This window comes from Clarias gariepinus, chromosome 7 (genome assembly GCF_024256425.1).
Source record: "Clarias gariepinus isolate MV-2021 ecotype Netherlands chromosome 7, CGAR_prim_01v2, whole genome shotgun sequence".
In the NCBI taxonomy this organism is placed as follows: Eukaryota; Metazoa; Chordata; class Actinopteri; order Siluriformes; family Clariidae; genus Clarias; species Clarias gariepinus.
This window is the reverse complement of record NC_071106.1, coordinates 18,055,562-18,078,451: the sequence shown is the minus strand read 5'-3', so window position 1 is coordinate 18,078,451 and position 22,890 is coordinate 18,055,562. Positions and strand designations below refer to the sequence as shown.

At 38.1% G+C, this 22,890-nt stretch overlaps 3 protein-coding genes across 4 annotated transcripts in view; all 3 read right to left on the bottom strand.

Annotated features, from left to right (window-relative positions):
- The window catches only part of nlrc5 (NLR family, CARD domain containing 5), a 28,291-nt gene extending 27,859 nt beyond the window's left edge, over positions 1-432 (bottom strand). Inside the window, exon 1 of one of the 2 annotated variants that reach the window (XM_053500362.1) lies at positions 120-432. The gene's annotated coding sequence lies outside the window, so the exon portion shown is untranslated. The remainder of the gene's footprint in view (positions 1-119) is intronic. The other variant, XM_053500361.1, reaches the window with a different exon arrangement.
- Positions 433-5,146: 4,714 nt separating this feature from the next.
- On the bottom strand, positions 5,147-12,202 carry cetp (cholesteryl ester transfer protein, plasma). Its single transcript, XM_053500641.1, has 16 exons — positions 11,890-12,202; positions 11,488-11,602; positions 11,218-11,349; positions 10,667-10,737; positions 10,439-10,526; positions 9,852-9,921; positions 9,669-9,729; positions 9,492-9,583; positions 9,158-9,337; positions 8,925-8,975; positions 7,353-7,502; positions 7,117-7,184; positions 6,992-7,034; positions 6,813-6,882; positions 6,645-6,730; positions 5,147-5,381 (listed from the first exon to the last, which is right to left on the bottom strand). Exons 1-16 carry the CDS (start codon positions 12,038-12,040, stop codon positions 5,304-5,306), a joined length of 1,506 nt encoding a protein of 501 aa, XP_053356616.1. The 5' UTR covers positions 12,041-12,202; the 3' UTR covers positions 5,147-5,303.
- Positions 12,203-12,556: 354 nt separating this feature from the next.
- On the bottom strand, positions 12,557-21,923 carry herpud1 (homocysteine-inducible, endoplasmic reticulum stress-inducible, ubiquitin-like domain member 1). The gene is made up of 8 exons (XM_053500790.1): positions 21,586-21,923; positions 20,981-21,058; positions 18,711-18,788; positions 18,082-18,242; positions 17,763-17,873; positions 17,301-17,657; positions 14,195-14,396; positions 12,557-13,694 (listed from the first exon to the last, which is right to left on the bottom strand). Exons 1-8 carry the CDS (start codon positions 21,736-21,738, stop codon positions 13,515-13,517), a joined length of 1,320 nt encoding a protein of 439 aa, XP_053356765.1. The 5' UTR covers positions 21,739-21,923; the 3' UTR covers positions 12,557-13,514.
- Between the last annotated feature and the right edge of the window lie 967 nt (positions 21,924-22,890).

Here is a 22,890-nt window from a genome sequence, read left to right as displayed (position 1 = left end):
CATGAGAGGTGTGTAATAATGCGGAGAAACCTCGGACCTTATATCATTAGGATGGAATTGATCAAATCGCTAAGTTAAAACACTATTTGTGGACATGTTTTTGTATTTAGTGCGCTTACCTCGGACAGCCTGGTATCCTCTTAGCCAGATGCGTGCCATGGCACTGGCGTGGCGAGGTGGAAAGTGAAAGTAAAGCAAGCTACAGTGGATTGGTTTATCCTGGAGAATCGAAACTTTTGTTCATATTGATATAAAATAAATAAAATATCCAGCGTAGATCAAGCAAACGTGTTTTAGAATGTTTCTCAACGCAGATATCCTAATATATGGCAATAAATATAGTTTAAAAATAATACATTGAATTCTTCCTGCGCTGTTCTTGGTTGTTTTGGTTACGGTCTGGTTAAGAGCTGTTTAGCGAAGTTCGATGTTCCGCGAAATTTATGCTGATAAATGATATGATAAAATGTTTTTTTTAATATATAAATATATTTTTTTAATCAGACACGTGCTTGATTATATATTTTTTTTGTTCTGTTTTGTTTTTAATTAATATAAACGTCTTTCCTTGTCGGCTTCACCATCACAGTTCACAGTTCAAGTAAGGACAAGGTTGCCATGTTTCTTTCTCTTTCCTGCCTGACGACATCTCACACGCTCATTCACACACTATTGGAGACGCCTGATAGCCCAATCTGCATGTCTTTGGACAGAGGGAGGTAACCATAGGACACGGGGGAAACCCTACAATCTCCAGGAGAATATGCACACAGATGAGGCGGACCTAAATCTAACCTGACCCTCGAGGTGCAAGGCTACAGTGATAATCACTAAGCCACCATGTCGCCTCTGAACTGTATACCCATTCATGTTGGCATCACCTCTTAGATTACATTAATACACTCCATACTCCCCCAATCACCTCTTCACAATCGTTGAGGTATAAATAATCTATATGGTAGTATTGCAAAAATAAATATACACCAAACATGCTGTAAATTTATGTTCACTGTTTTTGCATATCAAGCTGTTTAAGATACAGTATATGGCCAAATGTATGTGGACAGCTGGACATCACACACAAGTACCTGTTGAATATCCCATTCTATCAGGGAGAAAAGGGCTCACCTGGAATGGCTTTGCACTTCATTTCAAACTATGACTCTCGGGATTTTTGTCTATTTAGATACAAGAGCATTATTGAGGTCAGGCACTAATGATGGGAAAGGACCTAGTACCACAAAACCGGTTACACATTTGTTTCATTCTTTTTTTTTTTTAATTATGGACTTTTATTATGTTTTTTTGGTGTATCTCCACATTTGAAGCAAAAGGTTCCACAAAGTCAGTATTGTGAATACGTTTGCCTATTGAATCACACTTTGGTGTAAAAACTGTAATTCTGGCAACCTCGAGTGGGGCTGTGTGAACGTTACATAAAGATTAAACACAAGAGTCACCATGTGGCCAAATATAGAAAACAGTCAGGTCCAAAATAATTTGCACGGCTACAATTTTTTTATTACTTGCCTCTATACACAACCACAATGGAATAATTTTTCTATTCTACAGTAGTGGCAAAAAATATTGAGACAATGTTTTTATATTTCTCCCCATGTTCCAAACAGGTGATTTCACTAATTACTTCTAACCTATCTGGCTGACTCTACTTGTGCTAAAGTGAAGTTTTCCTCGAAGGAAACCTAATTTGTAAGTATGGTATTAGCTTCCACTGTTATGTATGAGGCGCCTCATAGTTATGCTGATGACCCGCAGTTAGATGTCACTGCAATCAGAGATAAGAAAAAACAGCTCAATAAAGTTAGGGAATGTGTGAAGGACCTTATCTTTATCCTGAAAAGACAGAAGTACTGGTACTAGGTCCTAGAAGTAAGCTTTTTAATCACACAGTAACAGGATTTGAAGCTCATATAGATAACATTACTAGGATAGCATTTCTGCCTCTCAGAAATATTGCCGAGATAAGAAATATATTTTCACTACACAATGTAAAAAAAAAATTGTCCATGCTTTTGTCACCTCTAGGTTGGATTATTGTAATTTCTAACTGTTTGAATGTTCTACTAGAAGCATAAACAAGCTTCATTTAGTCCAAAATGCAGCAGCAAGAATCCTCACTAGAACCGCCCTGAGAGGTCGCTGGTTCGATCCCCGGGTGATGCTGTTTAGAGCTGTGATCGGGCCTTAAAAGTTAGGCCCGACAGATTTCAGCCCGACAAGTACATTTTGATTGACAGCCTTTTAAAAGCACGGACCCGTTTACAGCCCGATATTATTTATTATTTAATACCCGTTTTGCTGTCGTACTTCAACAGAATGTCGCACTTTTTGCATTTCACATAACCCACTGGCGCATTATTCTCATTATGTACATGGTCAAAACTTTCCCACACCGCAGACTTCGCTTTAGTTGCTGGTGCAACCAAAACGTAATCGCCAATGGGAAGCCTCTGTTTAACCTCCTCAGCATCCATTTTCGCATTTCTCTTGCGCTAATCAAAACGCATCACATGGCCGCTCATTTACCGCGCAATAGTGATGCGTGGGTCGGGTATTTTTCCAACCCGCGGGTCCCGTTTTTATGAAATCATTATGCCCGCCCCAGCCCGCCCCGCACCTCTGTATCTATTTTTACACCCCGCCCCGCCCCGCACCTGCAACCAATAAATAGACACACTAGGCATTGTAATTCAAATGAAAACAGCCTTTATTTCAGTGCTTGGAAACATCACCCTGTAAACCGGCGACAACATATGATTATAAATATGAACAATAAATCAGGTCATATTAATAACAAGATAATGATACACATTTTAAACATTTACAAAGCAGAGTTTGTGATCTAGGCTAAACAATTTTAGATTTGTATAGGGCAGGCCTACAGTTTACAGCCTATGCTAAATAACCACTGACATTTTTTTAGCACACGGAAATGTTCATTTAGCGTTTTTACCTTCGCTGTGCAAAAAAAGAATGCTAAAACATTAGATTTAGCAGCCTGACCTTTCTTTCTTTTAATGATGTAAATTCCCGACCGCGTCTTCCATCTTCACTTTTATTTCTTTGTTTTTGTTGTGACTGGCAGCAGTAGCTGCTTGGCGCTTTCGTGCCTTGTCACGTGACGTAACCTTATCAAAGAACTTAAGAAAATATGAAAATAGATATTCCCAAATATTTAATATAGGCTAAAGGGAATTGCACGCAACATACATGGATTTTTTATTTAATTTTGTTTTTAAAGACCCGCCCCAACCCGCCCCGCAAAAAAAGTGACAATTTCTTTACCCGCCCCAACCCAACCCGCAGGTTACCTGCGACCCGCGCATTACTACCGCGCAAGCCCGAGCCCGGCCCGAGCCCGTGTAAAATTATATTAATTAAGCCAAAACCCGACCGAATCCGTCGGGTCCTGTCGGGTCCCGTCGGGTTCGGGCAAAGATCTTCAGCTCTAATGTTGTTACCTCTCACAGCCGGAGGTCAAGAGAGAGCTGATTGGTCGAGCCCTCTCAGAGGGGAGGGATGAGAGGTACTTTGTGCTCCCACATTAATCACAGCTCTACAGCCAATCAGGGATCAGCCAATCAATGAGTTTTACTGTACCACAAATAAAGTTTCTGCTTGATCTTTGGTAGGTCTGACTTGTTTTTTTTTCTGCCTATTGATGGCCTCCCCTACTTACATTAGTACCTCTTTAGACTGCATATTGAGAGTTAACTTTAACTCTTAAACTCCTAAAATGTGTTGTGAAATAACTAACAAAACAGGACATGATGGACCATCAGTCAGTTGGCCGGTCACTTCTACGTTCTACGTTTCAGTCATACCTTGATTGCCTAATTTTTAATCCATTGTGGATTAATTTTACTGTGAATAAAAAAAAAAATGTGAAAAGTGTGTCCTTGACTAAATACTTATGGACCTCCATGTTTGTGCATGTGTGTTTATGCTAATTTTACTTTTACTACTGTAACAAAATACTGTAAGATAAAATGTTAGTCCAAACCATGTACAGATGTTCATGATTTTGTTGATTACACAATATTTAATATTTAAATATCAAATCATATACACACTGCAGTGTAGCACTTTATAGTTTAATTGAATATTGTGTAATGCTTAAGAAACAAGTTATTTACTTTTGTCTCTGATGTTTTAGTAGAAAAAAATTAGCTTGTTATTTTACCCATGAAACTACCCAGAAACCATAAAACACAGAAGTCAAAAAACATGAACATACCAAGGTAAGTCAAAAATTATCCGTATTTTGCTTATATTAAAACTTATCAGCAATTTCTGTTCAAGGCTACTGTCTCTCCAATCAGGTGTGCGTGTAAACGTGTTACATTGCAACTCATTCGTTTGCAACTGCGGTGAGAAAAAAGATTAATGCCCCACTTGCAATTTGCAAAGTAGAGCCACATGCAATGATGCACTTTTGTGATATGAGGGTGTAACATGTGCAGAAACAACTCACAGATGAGAATAAACAGAATCATTTGGGTACTCTGTCGATGGTGAAAAAGTGTTACGTGGGGCATACGGGGTTGGAGAGGAGCACTACGAGATGTAATTACTTTCAACTGTTTGGTCTGTGGAAAGCAACCCTGTAAGTACTTAGATTCACTTCTGGAAAAAGTGAAGACAGTAGTGTATTTAAAAAAGCAAGGCAATTATGTAAAAACAGATGTATTGGTCTTTTCTACAAGGTTAATTAAAAAAGATTCTACAGCCAGAGTGCAGATCATTTTTTACTCACCCTCGTAAAGTCTTTGGTCATGAACAAAAGATTGCTTTTACAAAGATAAAAATATTAAATTAAAGACTCCAAGCAACATCATATTGACATTTTAAAGCACTTTGGTTCATTAGTCCTGCAGCAACCTGGAACCATCAGAAAAAGACTGTCCTTGTATGACTTAAAATACCTGCCCTGGAGCATTATCTCTAAGTCAGCAGACTTTACTAGAATGATGTTTGTATTATACATCTTAAAATTATAAAGGTTCCAGAATTATTACATAGTTATTAAAAGAAGGAGCAATAGAGAAACAGTCCACCTCGGAGCATTCGGCGAAAAACTTTCTGTTCTTATTTAGCCATTTTTTTCCTGGAAAGTTTTACATCTCATTTGGCATCCACAGATAAGAAATGGATATTTTCCTGGTGTTCTTTAACCCTAAAACTATGTATATACAAGTGTAAATATACTTGTGACAACATTGTGTGGTAATATGTGTGTATTTAGGAAAATGATTTACAGAATATGTGATACTAGACTGCAGTTACTCCAGAGTCTTCTTGAGGAACTCCACCAGTAGATGCTGTGGAAAACCAAACTCCATCTGCACCAAGGAATAACCCTGCATGTTCAAAGAGAGTATTCTTATGATGCTTACCACATGAGCATGTATTTTTAACACCAGAAGCATAAGATAATAGATTAATAATTAATAATGACATAGCCTCAAACAAATGTACGTCACACTAATGGGCAACATACTAGTGCTATAGGCTACTATATAGTAAATCTATCCTGCTTATAGAAGGTAAAACCTGATAGAATACAGTCTACAACATGTTGTTTTGACAGGTTTTAAGTGTATTCTTGTTGATGAACTGTGTTCATTACAGCCTACTACATCTCAAAAATAGATTAAATTATTGTTAAAAGTTTTGGAACAAGGAGTTGCAAAATGGGTCTAATTTGTTTGATTATGCACATCATATATTTACACTGTCTTTGTTAGATTCAATTCCAAATATTTGCTATAAGATCGTGTTGGTCACTGGGTACAGTATTTAAATCTAGCCCAATCTGGCAGCCATATTAACTATTCAGTCTCTACTCCTTCTCAAGTATTTGCCGTGTAACTGCTTCCCCAATCGATTTCTAGAAGTGCTTGTTAAGAACTATGTGCAATATTAAATCTGTGTAAGATTTCAAAATGTGAACAATTTGACAACAAATGCCATTTTTGGACTTTTACTAATGTTGGCCAATTACTATTCTTTGACACACAAGGTTGTCTATAATAAAACATTTAATTAAATAGTGCTATAGAACCTTTTAACTTTCACGTTTTGAATAAAGCCTACCACAAAGCCACCTGATTTTCAAATAAAATCTGTTGCGTTATGACAAGCCTTGTGTAATATCATTGCTTCTTTCTGTCATATAATCAGTGTAGTGAAGATACTTCATGTGCAACACAGCAGAAGTCCTGAGTCATTTGAATGTTTAAGCCAAGGAAAGAACATTTACACTCTTTCTTTGCTATTGCTGTCACATGGGCAGTTATAAATGACAGTTATTGTATGCATCGCATAACATCCACGATGTGTGGTGTAAAACAGGACATTATGTGATTTGGATGTTGTTTCGAACACCATGTTATATACTTAACAAAACTATCTGGGATACTATAGTGTAAGCATTGTAGTGTAGCAGAGAAATAATGTTAAAGAACTTAAAATATGCACAAGCGATTTGGGTACAAGCTGTCATCAACTACTGAAGTAAAACGAAAACAGGTAGAGGAGGCTGATGATGCTGTAAACTGAAGTTTTTGTATTGCTCAAAATGTTTCTTATAATCAGTACAAAATAAGGGACTAGACACTCACATTATAAGGCATTACTTCAGGATTGATTAGGTCTAACAGATTGAACTTCTGCCTGTCCATCACAGCTGTTGCTGCTGACGCTAGGTCTAAGACAAAAATATATGTCAGATTAATAAAACCTCACATTATACTTTCAGAAATACAAGCATAGATACACACTAGACTTACAGGATATGACTTTAGGGATCCCAATAATCTCAACCGCCTCCGGAAGATAAGAATCGAAGGCTCTCTCCATCTTAAAACACAAGAAAAGAATTAACGGTGTTGACAGTATTAACACAAGCATGAGGTCATTTTTTAAAAAATACCAATAATACAATTATCTCTGGTTTTTCAGTGCTTACCTCAGAAGCAAAATCTAAGATTTGAATCTTTGATATAGATACACTACAAGGCACAGTAGAAACATATTAAAAGTGTATAAGCTGGAAATAAAAATGCCTGGCTTGACAGGAAGTATCATACTCACTTCACTGGTGTTGCCTTTAGGATGACTTTCTTTTCTGCATACGAAGTTCTCATACAAACTTCCACCTCCTACTGGGAAACAAATCATGCTGTTAAAGATAGCATGTGATAAATATTAACTTTCAAGTACACGATTTTTCAAAGAAATTTACCACTATGATGGTAAATTAAAAATCATATGATTAGGGTTTTATAAATTTTTTATACCAGCAGTACTCTAAAGTACTGATATCTGACCGTTTCAAAGTACAAGGTAGGACTGTCTTTCTTTGCAGAAAAGAGCTCCATTGCAGCCGCCACTCTGACGAACGAGCCTTGCGGTGTCGTCTGAAAACGTGGCTCTGATGCGCTCCACGCTCTTAACAGCGGTTCCTCAGAGGATAGCCACTGATGGATGAAATCACAAATATACACGCACTTCTGTGATGTGTTTTCATTTCACAAAAATGACAAATTGTTGTCAAAGCAGAAAGTCATTACACAAAGACATTAATTAAAAAGACAGTAATAGGAGGATAAGAGAAACACAACTGATTTTAAAATTGTATATAGAAACCAAAGAAACATGTTAAAATTACAGGGGTAATGTGACTTAATGAGGTTGGTTAGACCCTGCAATACTTGCATTTATAGGTTGAATGTGGTTATAAAATATGATGCTGAGTCAAAAATTATCCGCGCTTTGGGTATATCAAAGCTTCTATTGGCTGCACTGTTTTATCAGCGTTTCCGTTTAAGGCTACTGTCTCCCCCTGTCACTGCTGTGCAACTGTGAACGTGTTACATCAGTTCATTTGTAAATGCGGTGCGAGCAAAAACAGATGCCGAATTTGTGATTAGCTCAAAAGACAAGCAGCGTGCCGTGATATCTTATTTTTTTTGTGGTCTCAGGGTGTGCCTGGTGCTGAAACAACTCACAGAAGAGCATAAAAAGTTTGAATATCTGCAAATAAAATTTGGAGCGATACTCTAAGGTAGGTCAAAGTTTCTTAAACAGAATCATTACTGATGAAACGGATTCATCGTTCTGAGCCTGAGAGTAAACAGCATAAAATGGAACGGAAACATCCTCAATCGCAGACTGAGAAAAAGTTCAAAAGTCAACTATCAGCTGCTTTCTGGGATTCTCAAGGGCCAGGATTGGAACTTTATCAGGAAAATGGTTCATCAAATCAATAGTACTTGTTACAGAGGAGAGCTGAAGCCTAAACTTTAGATTAAATGCAAAGGTCTGCTATCCAAGGGTATTGCGATTTAGCATGACAATGCATGTCCACACACCTCCTCCCACACTGTGGACTTCATTTTGAGTTGTTAAAGCCTCCTCCCTATAGTCCTGTTTGCTCCAACAGACTTTCACCTGTTTGGTCCTCTGAAAGCAGCCTGACATGGACAAAGATTCACTTCTAATGAAAAAGTGAAGACAGTGGCGCTTTCGTAACTCACAACTCAGCCTAAAACTCAGCTTAAAGCATTTTTTGAATGAGGGAATATGAAAGCTTGTTGGCAGATGGAGAGAGTGTATTGTAAAGCAAGGAGATTGTGAAAATGATATGTTTGCCTTTTCCTAAAGATTTCTACAGCCAGAGTGTGGATAACTTTTGACTCACCCTCATATAAACAGGTCATCCAAAAATGAGGTCTAAAAGGTCGGACTCATAACACAAACAGCCCTTAATGTGGAAAGCTTACATATATAGAGCAAGTCTCACATAGCATGTTTTCCACTCTAAAGTTATTCGTCTCCATGGAAACAACCACAATGAGTCACAAAACATTAATTAAAGTACGCTGTGGAACTTACAGTACCTCGTTCACTAAATTAGGTCTGTCTGTGGATAACTGAGTCTGAAACATATCCTGCAATCAAAAAAGGTCAACTCATGTTGTTATCTGTCTGGATGAGGGAGGTGAAAATAACAGAAGCTCCCATCTAACAAGAGAAATGTTTAGGCCATGCAATCAATATAAAAGATTTAAATTGTTTCTTCAATGGTAATATCTACATGGCATGGAAGCATATAAGGAATTTAAAATTATACAGTGAGTTCTGTCCCGGAGATGTTTTTGACGAATCGTCCATCATGGTACGCTGCTGTTATTAGCAGCTGGAGGGTTTCATCAGAGAGCCAAAAGTACAGACTGCGGTTCTCTGAAATCTGGCCTGGCTTAAACACCGAGTCTTTGTTCACAGAGGTGCTGCCATTGTAGATCACTAGACCCTGTTTAAAAAGAGAACCAGAACTATAGTTATTTTACTACGACAGAATACTCACCAAGGAAAGACAGATCACAGTATATTTTAAAAAAATCTCGCTTTTATTAAGTGTAGCCTGTAACACTATTGCTGTTTAGAAACAGGATACCGTGCACTACCTTATGATATGACTCTATGTAATTGGAGGTGATGACAGGAGCAGATGTACTGCCGATGTCAACGGAGATGTTTCCATCACTCAAAAACTGCTCTGCTCGTACAAAGGGAATGTTTAAGTTCAACTCTCCATTACACAACTACACAGCATCCTGTTGGTGAAATTGTCCAAACTGTACCTGCTGTGTCCTGAATAAAATCTGCCAGGATATTTGCCACCTTGTTAATTTCTTTACAAATCTGTAATTCACACAAATAAATTCAATAAATGTAGTTTGAAAATGCATGCTTTGTGTGTTTATTAATTATTTGCTCTTCCAAAAGTCCGCCAGTGTGTTAAGTCATGCAATAAATTCACTCACTTGTCCCTTTACAACCAGCTTGACTGTCATAGTGATGAGACTAGTGAACACTTTCTTCAGCCAACCAGGTCTGGGGTGGGAGGGGGAGGGGGGGATGACACATCAAGACTTTCGAATTAATTTACCCAAAATTAAATGTGTCATTTTAAAAGCTTTATAAATGAAGGAAATTAGAGACTTCAGAGAAAAAGAGTGATCAGTACATTTTTAAAGAAAATGCTCCTGGTAGAATGATCTCAGATTTCATTCGTTCATTCATTATTCATTTATTCTAAGCAATAAACATTCACAACTCCACACAAACAATAACCTGACCTGATTGAGACGTCACCACCTTGTTAAGGAAATGGTTATGTCTACCCAAACAATGCAAGAAAGGATTCTAAATCCCAATTGTATGTGATAATCATTTTTGATTATTCAACCCCATATAAGGATGTTTGGTCCATAGAAGTGAAGTGGTTTCATGAGCATTTTTCCAATTCTGGCATTGTGAAAGCAGACTTTATATTTTTGCTGTCCAGAACTTTTGGCATTTTGTTCGCAGGAGGTTTATGACGTGTATTGTTGTAGATTTGCACACTCACTCTCTGTCGCCTTGCAGTAAGAGTTGCAGCTTATGGAAGGTGAGGTAGCAGTCAGAAGTATCTGCAGCTACTCTTCCTTTCCCACAATCTGATACACATACAAAACACATCTACATCATCACAAAGATTGCACCATTTTCAATAAAGGATAAGCAGCATGATGGACATGCTACTACTGTTAGCCATTACAGTACATAGAGATAAAAATTAAAAAGTAAGAATACTTACATAACTTAGAATTGATGGCTAAATCAATTTGGGACTCAACTTCAAAATCAATTGACTGGCCTAAGGAGAAACTGCATGAGAGAAATATGTGAGCATTTGTAGAGTACACTGAAATAGTTTAGGAGGAGTACCGTTAACTGGTAAATTGTTTTAATGGAGGTGTACAAAAAAGATTAAACTGTACAGCACAGACCTCTCTCAGAACTTGCCTGACTCTATTATTACATCCCTTATGTTCAAACTGTTTAAAGTGTACAGTGCAGTATTTACCCTAGAATAATGTGATATGATCTGAAATAATGACTATGTAGTCAACATTACTTTAATATTTCCATCAATTTGGACTAAACTACATAATTTTTTTTTTTTTTACAATTTATACGACTAACTGGATGAATTTGCATGACATTAAAGTAAGTAAGATGCAATTTATTTTGCAATTTAATATGATTTATAATGGGGTTTAGTCATAATGTACAGTAGGATTATTCAATTTCAGAAATGAACTCTGGTCTATTCACACATATATGAGAATACAAGGAATTACTCACAGAGTGTTCCCGTATTTATACGCAAGGGTTCCCTTAAAAACAACAGATACATTGGAGATGGTGATCGCCACGCCTTTATTCTCCTGCAGCTCGAATTCACTGTTCCCAATAGTCAGATTGTGGATCTCCAGGCTAGACAAGACAAAACCACCCAAGAGTGCCTTTTAGCAATTACTGTACAACTGCTAATACTTTACAAATGTTTCAAAGATACATTATACATTATATACACACATACCGTAAGCAAAGATTATATCTTAGTCTACCTACTTGTGTAATCTGTAACTCAGCTTGCCCATGAATAACACCGGAATATCTCCTTCGATGCTGGGATATTTAGTATTCTGGAATGTAGCCTGGATTACCTCAGTGGTCTTTTCATTTACTGAAGAGTTTAAACAGTTTATCAATTTATAATAATTCTTAGAAATTGCCCAAACAACACAGGTTCATAAATCTTTAATAAAAGTTCACAGAGATAAAAGGATTTTGGTTTAGATTGAAACACAAATGTCTTTCCACAGAGAAACTTAAGATCTCAAAAGAGCTCAGTCCTGCTTGGCTGTAATTTCTACGCTATTATAAGAGACGTCTTTTTCCTTCTTGAACTAAAATCCATAGTGTATAATGAAAGATTACAGAACAGGTAAACATTAAAAAAAATTCACTCACAGACAACAGCAGCTGGGTATGTAATCCTACACACAATGCCGGTCAACCTGTAGGCCGCTTCAGGATCCACACATGAATGTCCCAGACTACAGAGCAGGAGAAATCCTACACCTAACCCAACTATGTACCTCTTCATGTCTGGAATGTTCATAGATACAAGACCTGCTCTCTTTGTCTTATGTGGATGATACTAGGCTTCTTTGTCTCCTGCTTTAAAAATCTTACAGCTATTAGGTACAATATAGAGGGAGGAATGGGGCCCCCTCAAAGTGTGTGTGTATATGTGGCTGGAGGAGGAGCACTAGGGCTTTTGCCTGACTCAAAAACAAGCAGAGGTCCAGAGTCCACCACTCTTAAACTGAGGAGCATGTTGCTGACCAGGATAGAACAGGACACTTATGGGAAACTAGAAAATTCCAGCACCGTGTAAGAAAACGGAACACGATATTTGTATGCATAGTTCGAAAAAAACAAGCTGTGGCTCCAAAACTTTGTGTTCTTATGATTTATCTGCAGTGGCCATGCCGGTCTGCTTATGCCCGACATTCAAAGTAGAAATGTAACAGGAAATCAAAAACAGAACGTGTATGCCACACAAACAAAAAGCATTAGCACTGTCAACATGCTGCTCAGCAACTTGTAATCCTTATCACAAAGAAGCCACACGTTTCATTTAAAGGAATTTATTTCATTTCCTTATACAATGTTTTACAGCATGTTTTAATAGCATTAGCAAAGCTGATTCTTTAAAAAAAAATTAAAAGAGCAAGAACTGCTAAATACCAGATCAAAGATTTTTATTATTCAAATTTATTAATTATTTTATTAAAGAGATGATACTTGATTGCTTTCAGGGGCCTGTTCATCTTTTACATGCCGATGTACAAAAGGTTTAAATAAGAGCTACTTAATCATGCAGGATTCAAACTGAGGTTTGTCCTACTTCGTTACAGAAGTCGCAAAACAAACCCATTTCCTGGGTTGTTAATATTTTATCCATATGACTGATATCGTTTATGAATATTCTTTTAACACAGAGCATCATACATAATCGTACAGAAGTGTAAGATAAACCTGAATACTTAAACCAGTATAACTAAACATTGTCATAATTTCAAAGTGCCAAGCACAAGCCCTTATAAAAGGCATTTTAATTACACAAGGAATCTATTCATAGCCAGTTTAAAAGTCAGTAATGTTTGATGAGATAAGAAATGTTCAACGCATGGTTTAAATCTCTGGATTATTCCAGAAAAATTAAGCCCTGATGACACAAGCACTGTGCAAGGTGGTCAGGTGACAGATCATTGCTGGCAGGGGGAATATGTAAAGTGCTGTGCAGAAACTGTAGAGAAACATTTACAAGTTGAGCACTTATTTACACTATGTACACACGCACGCGCACACACACACACTATTTGGCTAAAGGAAGTGATGAGGTTTTTGGTCATACCGCCAAACATCCATAACGTGCTGAATTGTCAAACCCCAATCTAATCCTGGAATCACATGCCACATGTTTGCCAAAAAAGTCCTGGAACAAATTGGCTAAGAGGATGCAGAGTTCTCCTTCATGGTTGGTGCTACTTTTTAAGTTTACCAGTCTGACCATTTTTTTGCTGGACTCAGTTAGCCATAGCTTGAGGAGCCTCAGGGATCAAAGAGGCAAAGAAAGCTTTGAAGAAAACCCAGGCTGTCCAAAACATGGGGGGTCGAACAGGGGACACAGGAACTGTAGACACTGGAGGTGAAACATCAGCTTCCCCATCTGTCTCAGCATCCTCCAATTCAGCAGGGGGCACAATCTTAAAAAAATAATAATAATAATAAAATTATCTCACCAATTTGTCTCCCACACAAACAGCAATAAATTGCAATATAACTATTTATAAATATAAATTGTAATAAAAGAAGGATTTCTGTACTTTTTTGTCCTCTTTTAATACATATAGTGGCATTGTGTTCACATTACATATATACAACATAAATGAGGATTGTCAGGTACTTTCCCTATTTGTTTAGTTCACATGTGGGTAAGAAAGCTAAGATAGCAAGTTAGCTTAAAAGGCAAAAACATGTAGCTTTATTCTTACAGTACTAGGACACTACAGTCATTAAGTGTACATGAACTGTAAAATATAGCAGTCACCAACTACACCACTTGCTACTGAGGAGGATAAGTTCAGTGAAGTAGCTAATCAGAGCGGCATCGTAGCGAAACAACTTCTTGTTCAGTACAAACATTCAGCTCTACAGCAAAAAGGAAATGGGAGAAACACTGTAAAGTGTATTAACAATCCCTTACCGGCTCTTGTCTGTCCACTGGCTCTTGTCTTTCAACCGGCTCTTGTCTGTCCACTGGCTCTTGTCTGTCCACTGGCTCTGGTCTGTCCTGGTTTTGATTCTGCTGGTTCTGATTCTGCTGGTTCTGAATGACCTCTGGTGCAGGATGGTTTGGAGGCCGAGCCTGAGCTCTTTGTCTGAACGGGAACCAGCCTGCGGTGTGCCTGCATAGCAGAAAAGAAAAAGTCAGTACTACACCCTGAAAATAGCAGACCTCGGTGAACTCATCACCCGATACAAGATACTTTCCATGTTAAAATAGTCTACCATGCATGCACCGGCTATCTTCATTGCACTATTCTCGGCTCAAAAACAAAGTACCAATAAAAAGCCTTGGCTCACAGAAACATGTTCTAGATTTATACTATTCTTAGCATTTCAGGATTTTTATACTGGAAACATTAGAATAACATGATTATGACCGATCCATTATATGGTTATACATTTGACCTTTTCAAGCAGTCTTAGACTTTTCAACCCTGTACCCAGTCTTGGCACTCATCCAACTTCATGATGCAACACTATATTTTTCAACAAGTCTTGATGAACTCTCTGCATGTACAGATGGACAACAAATAAAAGAGAAAAAAACAACAACAAACTGATTTAAAAAGGTATTGTGCCATCACCAGCAGCCAGAACACATTTTGGCCCCAATTCTACAAGTAGCTTCAAGTTAAACACTGTTCTTCTGAAAGATATTCGGTGTCATGTTGTTTTTTTACAGTAATAAAGAATGCTGCCTAGCGTGTCACACCACACTGGTCTAGAGCTCTGTTAATACTGATATTTCCTTTTTACACAAGCAGTGAACCCAAACTATACTACAACATATAAAACATCAGCACTTGTTGACTTCTCTGAAATTCTACATAAAAACTACTTGTAAAGCATTAAACATATTTAATTCTTAATCATGTTTGTATGTTTGTATGTACATCTGAAAAAAAATGTTTCAACATCTTAAAACTGAACTGGCTTTAAGTAAATGAAAGCATTACATTTACTGTGTCCAATCTCTTGGACTGTTACAGTATAACATCTCTGTAAATAATCCAGATCCCGCCTATGTTTACACCACAAGGGTCAGGTTACAAGGTTACAGCAGACAGCTTCTTTAAACAGGCTTGTCAGGGCCTCATAGAAAAGAAGAAAACAAAGGCTTTCAATTGTGTTAAAACTTCATCCGCATAAATGCCAAAAGAAAGATTTACAAATGAAGTTCTGTTCCTCCTTATACAGCGCTTAGCATAAGAGAAATCACACAGACGTGATGACCAGTAATGAAGGGAACTCATGAAGGGGAAGTACTGGGTATGCTGTTTGCCACAGATTTCAGTTTCTTGTGTGTAGGCAAATGTTAAGTCAAAATCCCACTGTACATAAATGTTAAGTGAATAAAAGAAGATCTATCTTTTGCTGCTTTATAAAAACACACTACACTACACACAGGCTGTGAACTCAGCTTTCACTATCCAGCCTGATCAACCTGCCTGATCACTCTCTGTAACATGAGCAAATTTCATAAATTTCAAACATTATATTATAAACAACATAATTACTCTGGACTTAATGTTCAGAAAGAATGTGAGCTTGTTGAACAAAAACTCACAAGAACACATGAAGGGAAAGATGTAGCGCTAATCACACAAACTGTGTGCAGGAATGAGCACACAGTGTGACTTGGTAACTTAGTAACTATAACAGAAAGCCTCACCCCGCTCCTTTTTTTTTTTGGGTCAAAATCAGTTTTCTGGACTCAAGTTGTTATTATTGTTCTTTCAGCTGCTCCTTTTATGAATTATGTCTGCATACTTGACTTGGCTCAGGTATAACAATGCTCTCCCTGACACAACCCTCCCCATTTTATGTGAGCTTAGTGCTGGCACTGAGAGTGCATTGGCTCATGCTTGGGTGGTATGTCAGGGAATTAAACTTCAATCACATGGGAGACGGGTGGAATTACTCACACTATACTAATAGCGCTTTTGGTTACCAAGACAAAATTATAAAATATTGATTTTGGACCAGGAGTCATTGCTTTATTCTATATAATGTACAGTGAAACCTCAGACTGCGAGTAACGCAGTTTGTGAGTGTTCCGCAAGACGAGCAAAGATGTGTAATAAATTTTGACTTGGAAAATGAACAACTTGGTTTACAAGTACTGAGTATCATGTATCACGCATGCGCTTCTTGTTTTGACGCTGAACGTCACGTGATCACAACTGAGCCAACGGTTTTTCTTTCTCTAATCGTCTCCCCTGCTGGGTCTTCGTGCGCGTCTCTTACTGGTATAATCAACATCCTTGTGTGTGTGTGTAAAACATATTTTATTTTGTGTCTGTATAGCAAAAGCAAGTCTCATTAGAGAGGTTAAAAATCCATTTTCTCTTTCTGCTCAAGGCTCAGTCTGCTCTTCGTGTCTGGGTGCGTGCACGTGAATGGACACCGTGCCCCACACACACACTTCTACTTTCGCCTTCACAGACACACAGACACACACTTTTTCTCTCTGCTCTACACAGAAACGCTGCTCTGTATTATGCTTAATAATTGTTTCATACACATAATTCATACATACTGTGTCAGCCAAAAATGTATATACACTTCAGGAAAAAAAAAAGTATGATTTATATTACATTAATATGATATTAATATTCTATATCAAAATATAGCATAAAGCAGTAAAGTTTGTATTAAAATACTTACACAAGTTTTTCTTTTCCTGAAGTGTGTATTTATTTTTTTTGGCGAAATGTGTACGCATGAAACAATTAATGAGCATGCTGATGTTAGTAGCCACAGAAAATAAATGACTGTATTTTATAAACAGGCAGTATTATTATAAACAACAGAGATGCAGTAAATATGAGAAAATAACATTGGAGATGCCCACTGTTCTGTGATGGAATAGAGAAAAGTGGTACAGCGTAGCTTTGAACTACTACATGCTCACTTAGTAAATATTGTACATATTCATCTGTTTATATTTCTGTGCAATGCCATTGTTTATAATTATTTTTTAATTCTGTAAATAATAATAGTAAAAAGAATATGACACTCACAGGTACATGAGGAGCAGGCTGCTCATCACTAGGATGAAGCGACTCAGGTTGGAATAGAAATAAACTATGCTCAGGAACACAGCAAAGCGAGAGGCAGTGTAAACCCAATCCAGCCAATCTCTTTCCACATCCTCGTCATCCTCCATCACTGGTCCGCCCTGAGCATTCATGCGAATGTTCTGATTGGCTCCATCTGGGTTGATAAATGCAGGGTCTGGGACATTCTGATTGGCTGGCAAGTTGTCAATGGGGGCCTGGTTAGGTAGTCCGGCGGGTACAGCGGGTTGTTGCGCCGTCACAGGTAGTGAAGTAGGAGGTGTCATGGGAGCAGAGGCAGCGGCCGCTATAGCTGCTTGGCTGGAATGTAAAACAGTAAATGTTAAACTTCTGAACAGACAAAAACACACACTTGTGTAAGCTAAGATAGCAAGGTATGCTGACAAAATTAATATTAATACTTACTATTGCATATAGTACTGTCGAGCATACATGTGCTGCAGCCAAAGGAGTTGCTGTGGGCTGTAAAGCGAGTATGTAGGAAAAGCTGGATTGGTCACTTCTGCTGGTCTTGGCCTGATGACAGAAACAGACATTTAGACACTTATCTACATACAGTTCTATTATTTTCATTAGATTGTAAAATTAAGCTGAATAAATACTAATGTATAATATTCTGTCTTGTTGTTAACTTATAGTACATTCTTCCCTCTCAGAGATGTACCAACCACTGAGTTTCATTATCCCAATCTCATCGACCAGACAAGAAACAGCAGGAACTCACGCTGATGTGCTCGTGCCAGCGCCTGTGGCAGGCCATGCAGCAGTGGGCACAGCAGGGGCAGGGTGACCGCGCTGTCTGAGACCGGCAGTAGAAGACACAGTAGGCGCAGATGGTGCTGGAGAGGCGGTGGCTGGTGACGGCTGTAGCTCTGCTGGTTTGACCTGCGTCACAAGCGACAGGCACGGTTGATTTGTTTACAAGAAAATCAAAGTGGACCAACAAAAGATACTCACTAGTACTAAAATGCAGAAATAAAAAAATAACTGCTGTGGATTTTTAGAAAGATGCAAAGTTGTGCTTTCTGGTGCTTCGTAATGAGCACAGCTGTGCGAGTTTGTTCCAGGCCACCCACTGAGCTAGCACTACTTCCTCCAGACAGTCTCTAGTTCTCACTAATGCACAGCGTGCTGCGAGGCTCAGGGAAAAATAACACAATGCTGCAATGGCACTGCCATCAGTGAGAAGCCTGAGACAGAACCTTCTGGAAGTGTCAGAAAGTGAAATACTAAGCAGAATAACTTCAGCTCACGTGTTATTATGCGTGCTATAAAAAATGCACAGTTATACTACAGTATTTTGTCAGAGGCTCATAAACATTGTATATACAGTATGTGGCCAATGAGGCATACCTTTGGTCTGGCTCCTTGCGGAAAGTCAGGCTGAGGTTTAATCGCACACACAAGGTGAAGAGTGGGAACTTCGTCTGTCTGAAAAAAAAAAAAAGAACAAGAAGTTGTAAGACTATTTTATGTTTAGACACCAACATGAACATAACGTTCAACAAAAACTTAAAGTTGCTGTTGAATTGTAATTGTGTCTAGGTGACTGACGAATAACCAAGATGTGATAACAGATAAAGTTAAAAATAACACGTCCTAGTCTTCATTAAATACGTGGTCACAATAATTTCTTAAAATTAGAAAAAAAAAGAAAAAAAAAAGCTTCTGAAAAAACATTTGGAGCACTACACAATGCAAGCAGCTGAAAGTATAATGACAGACATTTTTGTAACAAACCTTTCTTTTTGTATTAATATTGAATGTATTGTCTATGATGGTAGATTACTCAATGATTGCTTTGAACCTTTTATAAACACAAATTTAGGATTTGGATTGATAAGACATTTTAGGGATAGTAACAATTTCTGTTTTTCTCTGTTCAGTAAATTATTAATGTTTTAAATAAAGGCTAAATAAAAATGTCATTTGCACCCTGGATTACTGTAGATTTGAATGTCCAAAACATAAAAAATATATATACTGTAGGTCTCTCTTTTCACAATCACATGATCACATCAACAATGGTGCGACTACTAACATCTTTGGACGAGACATAATACTACACATTGCTGACATAATTCAAGTTTTTAAAAAGGGCAGAGATAAGTGTTGAAGTGTGTTTACAATTTTGGGATATTTAAAATATTCATGTACAAAACTTGTATATAGTTGTTGTTGGTCTTTCCCGTCAATGGGTTGCCACAACGGACCATCCGATTCGCACACAACTTGGCACAGGTTTTACAACAGATCCCCTTTGTGATGCACCCCTCCCATTTTATGCAGGCTTGGGACTGGTACTGCACCAAGTGGTTTGGACACTGGGTGGAAATTGAACCCAGGTCTTCCGCATTGCAGAAAAGAAACGTACCACTGAGCCACCAACGCCCATTCATGAAGACTTTAAATAAACGGTAAATAAGAATGTCATTTGCACCATTGTTTGATTGAAATCCGACAAACCAAAACAAAAGCGACAATGAGCGGACCCAAGCACCTGCACCATCGCCACCTGGGTGCACCACACAACCTCTGTGCTTTTTCAGCCTGTTAAGACCTCAAAAAAAAAATCGCTGGATGCGGAAAAAAGCCAACAAATATAATGTCATTTAGGAAGTTATAAGCCCTTTACAAGGTTACTTTAGAAATTTTGTGACACTGAAAAAGACCTAAAAAGTTTTTGTGCTGAACGTTATTCTTGGCTCTGAGCTCTTTTTCCCCTCGGCTATCCGGCACATAGTGTCACACCATATTTAATCGACCACTTCGATTTCAAGCACAGCAACAGCTTTATTATGCAAAGGTGTCCCTTCAATTAAAAACAACTAGTTTAAGATTTATATCTTCTTGTCTTTTTTGAGCTACACTAGAATCCTCCATCCCAGGGCACTGGTGGCTCAGTGGAAGGTGTTTCGCCTGCCATGCGGAAGGCCCGGGTTCGATTCTCAGCCAGTGCCCAAACCCCAGCCACTGGATGCAGTGCCGGTCCCAAGCACAGATAAAATGGGAGGTTTGCGTCAGGAAGGGCATCCGGCGTAAAACCTGTGCCAAGTTGTAGTGCGGACTGGGTAGTCCGCTGTGGCAACCCCTTGCCTGGAGCAGCCGAAAGACCAACAACAACTAGAATCCCCCATCCCACCCCAGCTGTTAAAAAAAGGAACTCCATAACTTTTACTCTGATTACATTTTTTTACGAGCTACTTTTTACTTGAGTAGATTTTTATAATGGTAACTTTACTTGTACTTCAGTATAATTTCACTCAAGTAACAGTACTTTTACTTGAGTACAAAATTGTATTACTCATTCCACCGCTGCCCTAATGATACATAGAGTGTAGAATAATGTCTTCATACGGCCACATATTTTTCTACATCGAGCTAGGTCTGACATTAAAGATATTTTAATCTTAGCATACTGTGCATAGCTTTAATGTGATATTTAAGATGTTCTTGTGCAAAATGGAGATATAGTACTGTGTGAAAGTCATGTGGTCAGAGACCATTTTTCTGTTGTTACTTAGTGTTAATCATTTGATAAGAATCATTCTGTGTCCATGCCACTGTTTACTTTTCATCAAAGAAAGAATGAAAGAAAAACAAACAAACAGCGTCTCCTTTACCTTCCTAAACACATCTCTGATGTGCAGGTTGTCTGTGAGCAGTTTGCCTGAGTAGATTAGCCTCTGGTCCTTTACAGCCTGTTTAGGAGAAAGAAAGCCGCAATAGTCAAATTTAGTAAACAAATGAGACCTGACGTTCTCTAGAGAAAACATCTGCCCTATAAACGCAAATATTTGGCATGTTTCATAAGTAAGCACTGGTTAAAAACCCCCGGCCCACCATCTTTCTAAATTAACGCGTTAGATATATTTTATATATAGATATAGGCGCCTCGCGCTAAGCTTTGCATTAGCCGCATTAGCCACATTAGCTAACGGCGGAAGTGCGTCTGTAGTAGTGCACCGGAATGCCAAGAAATTTTGTTAGCCGGCTAGCTAGTTAATAAAAGTGAATAATAAATGTATAAATAATTCATGGTACGACTCGCATGTTGCATTTAGACGTCAAACTGCAATAAAACACTTGTTTTAGTTGAAATTTTCAATGTAAAATAATGACACTGTGATAAACTGTGGTACTGCTAGTTATCTAGCTAGGTGGCTAGCTTGTGTCAGTTATAAACGTAAAAAAATAATCAAAAGATCTCTAGTAGCTAACCACTCACCGGTTTCGACGGATAAAAGCTCGCCAGATGAGTTTTTAAGTCCTTCACCGTCCAGTTGATGTTCACACCTTCGATTGTCTGGTCGCCATGAACTTGATTCGGCGTTTTAATCACAACAGAAATCGTCTCCTTTTCCGAGACCTGGGAATCCATTTTCTCTTTCTTTTCGTCTCAACACTAACGTTAACTTCAGCTCCAAACTTCACAAAGACAACTAGACGTACGCTAAAATTTAGCACAGTTTTTGCGGTTTAAACAGCACCGGATGTTAGTGAGCTCTCCAGCTGCTCAACGATGAAACTAAACGCAACGAACCGTCACTAGAACTTCGAAGCAGCTGTGACAGCGCGTGAGATACGATGGGTGTATGTGTGCGTTTCCAAAACACACTGTGGCTGAAGCTGATTGGCTGAAAGGCGCTCGTGCACAGACGTGGAGCCTATGCGGAAGCCCCACGCACTGCGCAGACTCTGTAGGCTGCTGCGCTCGGAAAGTTCACGATAAAACCGAGGAGTTGCATCACTTTCTGATGAAAGAAATGACTGTCTGAAACAGCCCAGTGTCAAGGTATCCGTTTATTTACTTACAAATAGCAATAAATACAACTCACGCGGCTTATAGAGTAGTAGTTACAATGTTATATGACGTTTATATGATCTAAAGCAGCAGTAATTCTGTTTATTTGATGTTTTTTTTATTACGTGACAAAATCAATAATGATGCTTTGATTAAGGAAAAAATACAAAATGATTTGACCAGTTTTCACTTCCACATACAAAGACTGCATAAACACAAGATTGATCTGTGCTCAAGTTTATGTTTTCCAGCTTCCTCATTCCTTGTGTAATAAAAATGTGATTTTTCTTTTTATTCTTTTTATTTATTTATTTATTTATTTATTTAATTATTATTTTATCCTAGTCGGGGTTGCTGTGGATCTTCTGGATTGGATGCCAGTCTCTGGAAAGGCATTATGCATACACATTCGTACCCGCATTCACATCTATGGGCAGTTTAGCGTAGCAGGTTTACCGCACTTTTCCCTTAACCATTTCATCTCATTAAGCATTAAGCATTAGAATAGAGACACGGTGACAGAATACTGAAATTGTTTTCCTGTTCTGAATCGTATCTGTATTGCCACTTCAAGCCAAGGCAGTAGGACTTTAAAAGTTTTCCTGTTCTGAAAAGTTTCATCAAAGTTTTTTTTTTTTTTCACCTGCACTCTCAATAATAAAGGTACCAAACTGTTTTCCTTGTTACTTGGGTGTCAAGGGTACCTTTGGTATCTTTCTATTATTTTAC